General features: G+C 34.3%; 1 protein-coding gene across 1 annotated transcript; it reads left to right on the top strand.

Moving 5' to 3' along the window:
- The first annotated feature begins 2,800 nt into the window (after nt 1-2,800).
- LOC123309466 (2-oxo-4-hydroxy-4-carboxy-5-ureidoimidazoline decarboxylase-like) lies at nt 2,801-6,824 on the top strand. The gene is made up of 3 exons (XM_044892605.1): nt 2,801-3,044; nt 6,066-6,225; nt 6,475-6,824. Exons 1-3 carry the CDS (start codon nt 2,855-2,857, stop codon nt 6,647-6,649), a joined length of 525 nt encoding a protein of 174 aa, XP_044748540.1. The 5' UTR covers nt 2,801-2,854; the 3' UTR covers nt 6,650-6,824.
- The last annotated feature ends 5,281 nt before the right edge of the window (nt 6,825-12,105 follow it).

The raw sequence follows: 12,105 nt of genomic DNA, 5'->3' as shown, positions 1-12,105 counted from the left end.
ATTAAGTTTTTTACTTTACTGAGGAAAATTGAAACTGGTAATATGTAACTCGTCGGTCATTCATTGATTTTTATTCTCAGTGCTTCGAAGTGGATAAAATTTTCAGGGCGTAAAGGCCTGCTAACATTACTGACTACACAATGTGCAATGAACATTCTCTGCAAGTGAATTGAGAACTGTTTATCCACGTAAATTGTTTTATGCAGGAATCATCTTTTGCATGAAGGGCCCATTTAGGGGAATGTATGACTTTTATACGTTCATTCGAAGATTCTCAATTGCTACTCCTTCAATATATTCAGAAATGCAAAGGTTTTATTGATGTCGATTTGGGAATCGAGTCATTGTCAAATTGTTGTTAGGAAAGTCAAAGTTTTATGAAACCTGCTGTGAGAGTTTTGTTCATTCATCAATCAATTTCTGTCATAAAGAGACCATACCATGAAGAAAACATAAAAAACTATAGTGACGGGATAACATGCGGGTCTTTTATACTTACCTCCATAGACTAAGATTATTAGTCCATGCTTACCTCTGTAAGGTTTTTTTAATCTTGGTTCTGAAAATTCTGTGAATAATATGTAAGTAACGGAAATGTGTATGCTGTGGGGGTATATTGAATATTGGTGCATATTAATTTCTGATATAAAATGTACAAATTCAACTGAGTTTATTAATTCAAAACAACGTATTGCACAGAAATAACACCTTTGAAGTATAGGAGATCACCATATACTCTATTCGTTGTCCATAATTTCAAATTTTTGTAAATTTTTATAAATTCCAAATGAAAATATAGCACATCCGACATCGTATTTCATTGAAATTAATTGATTCTGAACAATTTTCAAGTGAAAACTAACATCCTGGTCACGAAACAAAACCATACCTTTGTTTTGTCGCTCAGGATGTTTGTTTTCTAGTCTCAACAAAGCCGATATGAAATTTAATATAAGGAATAGAATTCGAATTTCGCGCACCTCAATTACAAAGCAGAAAACTGTTATTTAATCAGTTTTTCTGTATTGACAATATGTTTTCAGCGCCATCTCATTGTCAAATGTGTTTTCACTAGGCCAAAATGTAGTTGGTTTTTAGTACTAGAGTACTAGAGATATGAGGGCGTTTCCGATCTTTCTATTCTATAATCTTTGTGATCAGTCTTCGACCTTGTTTTTGTTGGCCTGTAACGTATTCCCTTATCCCCTCAAACGGTTGTTGACCAATCCAAAAATATGAAAATTTTAGATTTTAAGGCTGGTTTATACTGTTCTTCAACTTCAACTTCCATACGCGAGTTACGGACCAGCATATACAGGGTGTTTTCAAAGGTGAGGCTTTTTTTTGACACAAGGTAATAAGTCATTTGCAAAAAATTGTCTCTTAAAAATATCCAAGATGGCTGAGATACAACCCCAATAAGTTCGACAAAATTTCATTGAATTTCAAGTACGGGACTGTCGAAGGTGACTCCGGCATCGCAAAAACCAAACAAAACATAAACATATGACTGGACAATGAATGGTTCAGTACCAAGTTCATCGGATTAGATGCATCAGGTCACTTTTGAGAGAATCATAATTGCTGTATCGTGCAATTTAGGGTGTAAAAAAATGTAGAACATCGAGGCAGCTTCTTGAAAGTGCTTTTGTTAGTTATGTTGAAAAAGTGCTATGATGTTTTACCATTTCATCCAACGGGGGGTGGTAAAGGGGGTAATTACCCTCCCCCCAGAGCCCATAACGAATTCGATTTTTTATATGAAGAAACTAGAAAAAAACAAAATTATAATGAAATGAAAAAGAGAGATTCCTTGTACAATTTTAATAAAAAAATATGGGACTGGAAATGCTACCTAGAGATACCTACAGGGTGTTATTTGAATTCTTAAATTGAAATTTTAATTGTTCTTTCAATTACTACCCCCCGCAGAAAATCAGTCTAGGACCGCCCTTGGTTTTTTCCCACTGCTTTGCATTTCGAAAGTTTTGTATAGGTGATTTTTGGTGAAACGCTTCATTTTGACCAGTTCTACCTTCAGTTGAAAAAAGCCTCACCTTTAAATACACCCTGTATAATACTATACTTAAAATTCAACTCTTCAATATTTTTCGACTGGCCAAAAACCGTTTAAGGGAATAAGTTACCGGCCAGCATAAAGCAACTGGTTTATTCTGAAATCATTCACACAGGTAAATTTTTCTCGGATATGCACAATGTTGGGAGTATTATTCGAAAAAAAATCATGTCTATAACTGGAAAGAAACAAAGTTACGGACCATGTAAACACCCCTAGGCCACCCTGTATAACTAACGAGATAATCAATGAAGAAAGCTAGAGAGGGCTTGCTGAAACATTGGATAATCCATAATTTAATCAAGAACAATGGAAAAGTCCAACTCTCACCGACTCTATCAATTCAAAATTGAAAAATTTCGTCTACGTATGATGTGAAAAGATGGAGCTATTTAGATTGTACCATCATATCAGAACCTTTTCCTTGTTTACGTCCTGAACAAGGATGCATTCCTCCTAAAAAATAAACTAATGATGCGGTAGTGAATTCTTACGCAAATTTCGTTCTCTGCACCGATCATCTAACAATAATCATCTAGGATGATTCGGAGATGAACAGAACGATCGGAGGACACAGAACGCGATGCAATAATCCAATGTATTGAAGAGACAAAACAACACAGGAGATCATTCCAATTGATAGTTCAAAAACAAATAAATCACCACACATCTAGGTGATGGGGTCATGGAGTTATCGACAGGGACGAGTTTATATATATTCAGGGGTTCAATCACCATCACGTAGTTATATGTTTGTTGATACTCGAAGTGAATAATATGGGACTCATATCGCTGACTATTTCGGAAGTTAATAGTTTGGTTAGCGAACATTTCATCAAGATATTCGGCAATGTGGTGGAGCACTGCCCTGCTGCAGCCATAGGGATTTTGAAGTACAGACCTTTCAATTCCACCATGGACATCTACAAGGCTATCGTCAGCTACATCGATGGGCTGAGCATAAATGGTAAGCATATTTTTTTTTTATTATTCGAATTTTCTATCCAGATCATCGAAAATCTACAAAAATAACGAAATCAATGAACATTCCCAAAAAGCTCCAAGGAGTGCGACAAATTTAACAGAAGTAGAATTGATTGAAGAATTTTTTCAATCTTTGTGATCAATATACAATATCTCGAAAGGTTTTTTGGAATCTGATTTGGACAATCATCAGTCAACCAAATTTGGATGCGTTAGTTTGGAGTTGAAATATAAGCGTTTCAAAAAATTCGTCGAGAGATTGATACTCTGTGATAACATCTATTATACTCACATTATTTTTCGTATTTGATACAAACTATCAATTTAACACGGTGAGAAAATATATTTCCCAGAGAGATTAGACTCATTTGAATCTTTACATGATTTGGCATGAACGAAGAAAAAAGAAAGAAAAAATCAGTTTAATGAACGGTGGTAGAGATTTCCTCCGGTTATTGACCATTTATTTACAATGTGATACACCTTCTATATTGAACAAACATATATCAACTTTGTCTCCGATTCCAGCTGATCTCCGACCTCCAAGAATTTTCAGTGATTATCGCTAGATTTTTTGTTATTGATAAATGTTTGTATTGTCTCAGTGCACGTTTTAAACAAATGATGCGATATTATGTCCTCGATCTAAAAGTTATCATCATCATAAACAATGATGTTATGCTGCAATCAACTTTCCCTAATTAGAGATGCAAAAAGTTTATTAATAGGATTGAATTAATTAAAAGTAATCGTCAATTTTTACATTATCACTCTCGTTATAGCTGAATAAGTGTTTGCTAATTCGATTAACTGTATGGGTCCTGTATTCCCAAGTCACGTCAAAACAATTTGAACGCTTCCGCTCAAAAACTCATTAATTGATGTGCATTATGACGTGGTACCACTTGACGTCAGAGTAATCTATATGCACCTTTAGTGCATACAAACAATTCTTATCAATTTTAATTAAGATTCAACGTAACTGCAGTTTCATGATTTACGTGACCTCGTCTTCAGGCATTAAGAGAATATCAGATACAAAAAACAGAAATAGTAAACTATAAAAATCTAGAAAACATAAAAAAAGCACATAAAAAAAGGTGAAAAAAAAGATGGATGAGGAAAAAAGAAAAAAAAAACAAAAACAAAAAAAAGAAAAACTTCACCTTTCTTGTGTGTTTTTTTTCAACGCTTTTCAAGTTTTTAAAGTTTACTATTCATTTAAAAGCTTATATTATTGGCTAAACTTAAAACTTATACAATCATTGCCATTTCCCCCTAGGAAGGGGGGAAAGAAAGAAAGAAGATTCTAGATAGTTGACTAATCTCTCAATAATCTTCTCTGAATGTTTGAACATGTGGTCACGGTAAATAACGAAACTACATAAATGAGAAGAATTGGTTGGCAAAAATAGGGCTTATTCTATCATAATATTATCATTTTATCCTGCAGAAAGGAAATGTTTCAGCACCGATACAACATGGATGGTGAAGAGCTGTAAAGAGTTAATAAAAAAAAGATTTGGGAATAGAGTATAATAACGCACTCTGTTTCAAGTGTCATATTGAGAATATATCAGACATTCTAGAGATTTGAACACTGTTATTCTGCTATACAGGGTGTATTTGAAGGTGAGGCTATTTTTCAACAGATGGTAGAACTGGTAAAAATGAAGCGTTCCACCAAAATTCACCTATACAAAACTTTCGAAATGACAAAGTTGAAAAAAATTGAAAATGATTACTGAAATAGATCCTAATCCGACCCTAGACCGTTTGTTAGCTGAAGTGGGAAAAAACTCCTGATTCGACTATGTGGTTTCGTTTAGGATATTGGCTGGTTCGATATTTACGTGAAATATCATGAAAATGGAAATTTAGGATTGCCGAATTGTTCTCATTATTTTTTAGTAACTTACACGATTTTATGAAATGGCTCATTTCGATACCAAGTGACAGAAGAGACTTTGGTCACAAGTGTAAAAAACAGAATAATACTTCAAAATATCACCAATAATATTCAAAATAACTTTCAAAATGACAAAGTTGAAAAAAAAATTGGAAATGATTACTGAAATAGATCCTTATACGACCCTAGACCGTTTTTCAGCTGAGTTATCGAAAATCAGTGTGACAAAATTTATCTCCTGATTCGATCATGTTTTGTTTAGGATATTGGCTTGTTCGATATTCACGTGATAATGAAAAAGGAAACTTAGGATTGCCGAATTGTTCTCATTATTTTTTAGTAATTTACACCATTTTATGAAATGGCACAAGTGTAAAGACTAGAATAATATAATAATCTCAACAATATAATTCGTCTAAATTATTAACGAATTTTTTCACAATGGGCATCACAATCTTCTTGTTCGAACATTTCAACAATCGTCGTAAAAATGGGATGAAATGGGAAAACATCATAGCACTTTTTCAACATATAACTGACATAAGCACTTTCAAAAAACTGACTCTATTTTCTACATTTTTTTTTCACCTCAAAGAGCACGATACAACAATTATGATTCTCTCAAAATTGACCTGATGCATCTAATCCGATGAATTTGGTACTGAACCATTCATTGTCCAGCCATATGTTTATGTTTTGTTTCGTTTTTGCGATACCGGAGTCAGCTTCTACAGTCCCGTACTTGAAATTCAATGAAATTTTGTCGAACTTCTAGGGGTTGTATCTCAGCCATCTTGGATATTTTATATAAACAATTTTTGGTTAAACGACTTATTTTGATGAGTTCTACCTTCTTCCGAAAAAAAAGCCTCACCTTCGACCTGTATATAATAGAATGATCAGACCCAAACTTAAATATTGCTCGACTGTGTGGCATCCTACACCGCTATTGAACAAGTCAACACTACAGTGACTCTAACGAGACAGTGGCGACAATTGTGGTCTCGTTTTTCATCGTTTTAGCAAGAAAAAAAATAAGCACAAATTTGAATTTTGTGGTTAATGAGTGTACTAATTAAATTCGTTTTGTTACAGAGAAACAGAATTTATTATATTTCCACCCTGATTTCGTTTCACAACTGATCAACTTGAGCAGATTGCAACTGGAAAACTCTCCGAAGAAAATGAACCAAACAATCTCCCTTGATATGTTGCCGATATCTGAAAAGAGAAGACTGAACACACTCAATGATAGGTGAGTTCAACTTTCATTATTTTTGTTTTTGAGGTTTGGAAAATCTGTGAGCGAACCGCTGCATTTTAAGGGCCGCGAAAATGCCAAAGCAAAGAAGAATAACCGGAGGGTGTTTAGCAAATACTCCACTCCACTACACTCGGGAGTCAAAAAAACTTCAGAAATTCGAGATTGTTGACGTTCACCAAAAGATTGAAATATTGGTCTGTGAAATTAATCAACGTATTATAATATTGATTTCTATTACAGATACAAAGAAAAATTTGGATTTCCCTTCGTGATATTTGGAAAAAGGAACATCGACCTGATTCTGAACGAGATGGAAAAAAGGATGGAAAACAGCCCGGAGAAAGAAATAGAGCTGGCAATACAAGAGGTGAAGAAAATCAGCAGAGTCAGGATACATGAGCTCATCAAGAACTGAACTCTCTTATATTTGAATGAAAAATTGAATTCCCTTTGTCTTACAGAACTTGAATTTTGTATTTGACTGATGAATTTTCTCAGACCACACAGAACTGATTTTTCTAATATTTAGAAAATAATTTAAGGTTGTATATTTTGTAAATAAATAAATGTTTTTATATATAAATGGAAAACTTATTTTCGTTGAAGGAGATTTTGACCTCTATTTTTGCGTGACTGTTCAAGAGAACAGTCAGTAAAAGAACAAGAGTTCTTTTACTTCTTTTTAATTGAATCGAATGTCTCAAGCGACAGCATTGTATTGTGGGAATCATTCAACTATAGATACATGATTAACTGAAATTTCAAAAGACGAGAATAGTCGAATATGAAAATATGTATTCGGAATAAAGTAATGAATTGAGTGAATGGGACGGAAAGAAAAAGGGGGAACAATCTCAAACTCGCCAAGGGTGTTACGGATTATTTCGCCAGCCAGAACCAAGACACACTTAACGGGCAATGAAGTCTGGGTTCAGCTTCAAAACTACGGGATTGCAGGTCGGGAAAACAAGGCATGGCTTTGGGAGAAGGTTCTCTACTCTATTTTCTGCTCCTAACGCGTTTGCACGCCAGCCAGAAATTGTACTTCCAGCGAAGAAAAACAGAAAAGAATAAGGGGCACAATTGTTCACCACTCTGGTTCCTGCTCCCAACGGGTTTGCACGTCGTACTACCAGCAGTGGTAGAACCAGGTAGGATAGAGGGTTGAAACTGAGGTTTCCAGTAAGAGTACAGAGTGTTGTTTCACCTCTGCACTCGATGTAAGCTATTTGAGCGAAGAAAATTATGGAGTGGCGTAAATCAAATTAAACGCTAACAAATCCTGTCTACAAGCCTATCTCTACACGTACTTCAAAGAAAAGTAAGCTGTAACAAGCACTCAAGGAGAAAAAATATAATCTTGTATAATCATTTACAATGGCCTCGGCATTCGATACAGAATTTAGAACTATGAATACTGCGTAAGCAGATTAATCAGAATCAAAATCGCTGCTAAACACAGAATTAATAAAACTTAGAATGAATACTAAAGACAGCATTAGAATAGCGGGGTGCATCCTATTTTGTACCCACCGGTGGAGTGAGGAAACGGTATGTCTCTCATGTGCCAAAAATCGCTAAAATTCGCGCCTTGACTCTGGATTATCGGTACTATCGAACAAAATCTCGGTTATCTCCAAATTCAGGATACTTCTCACGGAACTACATCGTTTTCCAGAACTGAAAAAGGAATAAAAACGGTCCGCGATGTTTATGGTTTCCAACCATGTCGGAATCCTGAATTGGAAATATGTTAATTAAAACCAAAACGAGATAGTAAATGATCAAATCCCTCTAGAACCAGGGTGAATTTTTATCAAAAAAAAATAATTCATCATAAAATCTTATTTTTCGTATAATTCTTGAGAATTAAGAATGAGATAATGAGAATGAAAGAAAATTATTTTTAGAGAAGCCGATAGGATTGATGAGATATAACGTGAATAACTCGTGAAAAGGGAAGTGGCCATTACAGCATTTGCAGGGTGTCTGGGCTATTTATGAGTGAAGTAGAAGACGGTACCTTTGATGATTTCCGATCATTTGATCGTTTTTCTATTGTTTCTGAATAAACTACATTTTCATTGGGTAGTTTGAATATGTACAGATGACGAAAATATTCGAAATTCGCTTCATATCCTGTATATAGTTTTGTGTTTTATTTTATTCTAAAATAGACAAAATTTTATTCAGGTTGTTTATACAAGCTCTAAAACTTCTCTGACGATCTTATAGCGTTGTCACTTGTCACGTATGCTTCAGCATACTTGAGTGAGCAAAAATTTTAACAGTGAGACTGCAAGGGAACAGAGAACTGCATGTTAAGAGTGGTCTACATCGTTATAGTGGTCTGTTGAAAGAGAGAAAATGAATATCTTACGACAGAAACCATTAATTTATATGGGGTTTTCATTATAATTCAATTCAATCAGTTCGTCACCTCGGAAAGTCAGAATTTTTTTTATTCGTCAAACGGAAAAAAAATAAAAAAATTTTTTCATTGAAGAACAAATATTCATTCATGTTATTAACTTTCCGAGATGCAATTATCTCTTCTATGAATTTCCACATGAAGAAATTTCTCGAAAAGTCCCGCCATTGGCTACAATTCGTATCCTGGTGAAATTGAAAAAAGACGTTCGATAAGTGCTGCCATCTTTTCGACGAAAGTGGAAACTATTGTAATATCCGTAACTTGTACTTATCGTTCAAGTGTTCCGCCTTATAGAAAGTCCCGTGGTATACACTCCTTTTAAGCAGTCGTCAAACAAATATTCAATTAATTATCAAGCAGTAGAATTTCACAATTTTGTTATTATTGAGGTTGAATACACAAAGCTACAATTCGAAAATTGCTGAAATTGAAAATAGTCGTGCTGAAATTGAAAATAGTCGTTCGTAAAGTGCCGCCACCTTTTCGACGTTGCGGCTATTACAAAAGTGGAAACTATTGTAATATTCGCAACTATGTATTACTGAACGTTCAAGTGTTCTGGCAACACATTTTGGTCATCTTTGCCCCCTAACAGATGGCGAGAAAGTCCCGTGGCATTAACCCTCTAACACATTTTGAGATTTAAGCAAATAATAATGAATTGAAGTCAATTTTGTAGCTTTCAGGTACAGTTTTTCTTAGAGTAGCATTATTTTTCAACAAGTAGTATATACAGGGTGACTCAAAACGAAAGGGAAATGCAGAAGAGCAGAAGTTGAAGATATTATACATAATTATGGGATGATTAAGTCAAATCTTCTAGAAAAGTAACCAGTTAAGTCACACCCTGTTTGTGACATACTTTTGATGTGTGATATCCAGAACAGAAAACAGTGGAGGACTATTATTGGAGAGAAGCCAAAAAACGAAAACGAACTCTGTCAACCTAGTATAGGTATTTCCAAATGTCTAAATTGCAATTCTGATCTCTGATGGATGCGGCGAAATTTTGATCGCAAATACGTACCTCAAAAATACGAAGGCGTAGAAGGGCCACATAATATTTTAAGAATATTCTTAACTAAATTCCGAGTTCAAAGTCGGAATTTTGTTGAATTCCGAGTTCAAACTCGGAATTTTATTCAGTTCCGAACTTCTACAGGGTGTTCTACGACGACGTAGATTTGTTCCTGAATTACAGTTTGCTTTTCTACAAATATTCAAATTCATATAATACTAGGTGTTCCCACATTTATGATGAATGAATAATTATGTACACAGGGTGTACATTATTGTAATTATGTACACAGGGTGTACATTATTATTTGAGTTTTTTTCTATGAGAGGTCATAACAATGATATGACAACCTTTCACAGATATGACATGACATGCAAATTTTTTTAGACATAACTGTTTTTTAGGTATATTCCGGATATTTTATGGAAAAATGTCCTTCTCATATGCACTCGTGAGGCTATCTCAATGGACAAGAAATCAGTACACCCCGAGGTAGACCCGGTGTGCTTTGATGTTTCTTATATGAAGAGGTCATTACAACGGTGAGAAAACCTCATATAGGATGCTCTATGACGAATTGGTTTCGAAGTAAATAAAATTCCGGTCGGAATTTAAGGAAAATTATTTTTAAAATATTATGTGGACCTTCTACGCCTTCGTACAAAAAGGGTTGAGAATTATGAAAATAATTTTACCAGAAAAATATCTAATATTCAAGATTTTTTTATTCAGCTTTAGTTCGGTTGTACCGTTGTACGGATTAAACATAATGAGATGCATCCTGAAAAATTCAGTTCGATGTCTTCAGCATAAGTGTAGATTGCAATGCTCGATACTACAAAGAATTAAATTATTTTCTATCAAACTGCTGGATCAATTCGAACTAAATCTTAAAATGTCGTATAGTTTTAAAATGGAGATATGCACTTTGAGAAATTAGAACAAAAATTCATTGATTTTCGCTCAAGTAGCAACCCGTGAAATTACTGAAATTTAGAAACCCTTTATATTGAGCGTGCAGCTCAATCTAGCCAATAAATCAGACAATTTGAATCTTAAATCTCGAGTATATACCTATAATACCTACTCAATTTTGCTTATAGGATCTGTTTTCTTTGAACACTCGTGAAAAACATCAGAGGCTTCAACAGTATATTTTCCCCCATCTTTTATATCCTGGGATGCGGATTCAAATCTGCGATATCTGTCGAACCCCCAATAATTTATATCGTGTTGAGGAACGCATTCGAAACATCCACTGAACATTTGCTTAAATGGATCTGTGGACAATAAAGCCTGCCATCGTAGATGATGCCAATTGTCAGTCCGACCCTCTGAATCATATTTTTAGAGATATGGCCCGCAAATGTTTCCTTTGGGACAGCTCACCCCTCCGATACTGTTGTCAGTTTACTCCGCTTACTTTATTGAAATGATTATTCAAGGGTTGAGGTCTGTGATCACGATATACCAAACAAGACGAGTATGAATTAAGCAATTATTAAATAATCAGTCAACTTATTTTGATGGATCACAATTCGATCGAATAAGTGAATCGAATTGAAGTCGTAGAAATGATAGAATGGTCTTCATTTCTTCATAAATGATTTAACATTGCTGGGGTGTGGAAATATAAAATATTCCCACTTCACAGATTTACATTATGTTTTACCCGTTTGGAACGAAATTTCAATAAAAATTGAATATACGATGATTAAAATTGTATCTCCTGACTGACGTCAAAGCTATCTTCGAAGAAAAATCAGAATCACAATATAAGATGGCGGAAAATTGGTGTGCGAAAGTTTCTGGGATGAGAGTATAGTTCATTCAAGAATGATTGACAGTTGGCTATGGAAAATCGAATTTAAGTTGGTAATAGTAATACAAAGCCCATAAGTTGAGATTTTGTGTTGCAGAATTAAGGTTAATATTGAAAATAAACAATGAACTATTTATTAAATATGAATCTATGCATTGACTGAAGATAATTTGAATCTTTACTGCTGTTTATGTCCTTAATTTAATGGAACAGATTGGAATTATAATTACCTAGATCAATTATCAATGCTGATTAATAAATTTGTTCATCGTTTGTACAGGCTGGGCAAAATTCGTTGTCTACAGAAGGGATCTCGAGAACTATAGCAGCTAGGAGAAAACGAACGACACATTCTCTAGCTCTTTTTTTCATACTATTCCTAATCTGAAAACAGATCCAGCCTAACGTTCATAGATTTTGAGTTATGAACGAAAATTGAGAAATTGCCATTTTCAATGAAGCTGAATAACTCGATTGTTTGAACTCATATTCGAAATCCGTTGGTTCATTCTACAGGCACTTTTTTATGAGGAATTCGAATATGATATTATTAAATTTTTTGATCCAGTCATTTTCGAGATAAGACAGGGATTTCTG

This window comes from Coccinella septempunctata, chromosome 3 (assembly GCF_907165205.1).
Source record: "Coccinella septempunctata chromosome 3, icCocSept1.1, whole genome shotgun sequence".
Taxonomy (NCBI): Eukaryota; Metazoa; Arthropoda; class Insecta; order Coleoptera; family Coccinellidae; genus Coccinella; species Coccinella septempunctata.
The sequence above is the reverse complement of the archived record's forward strand: the minus strand, read 5'-3'. Positions and strand labels throughout refer to the sequence as shown.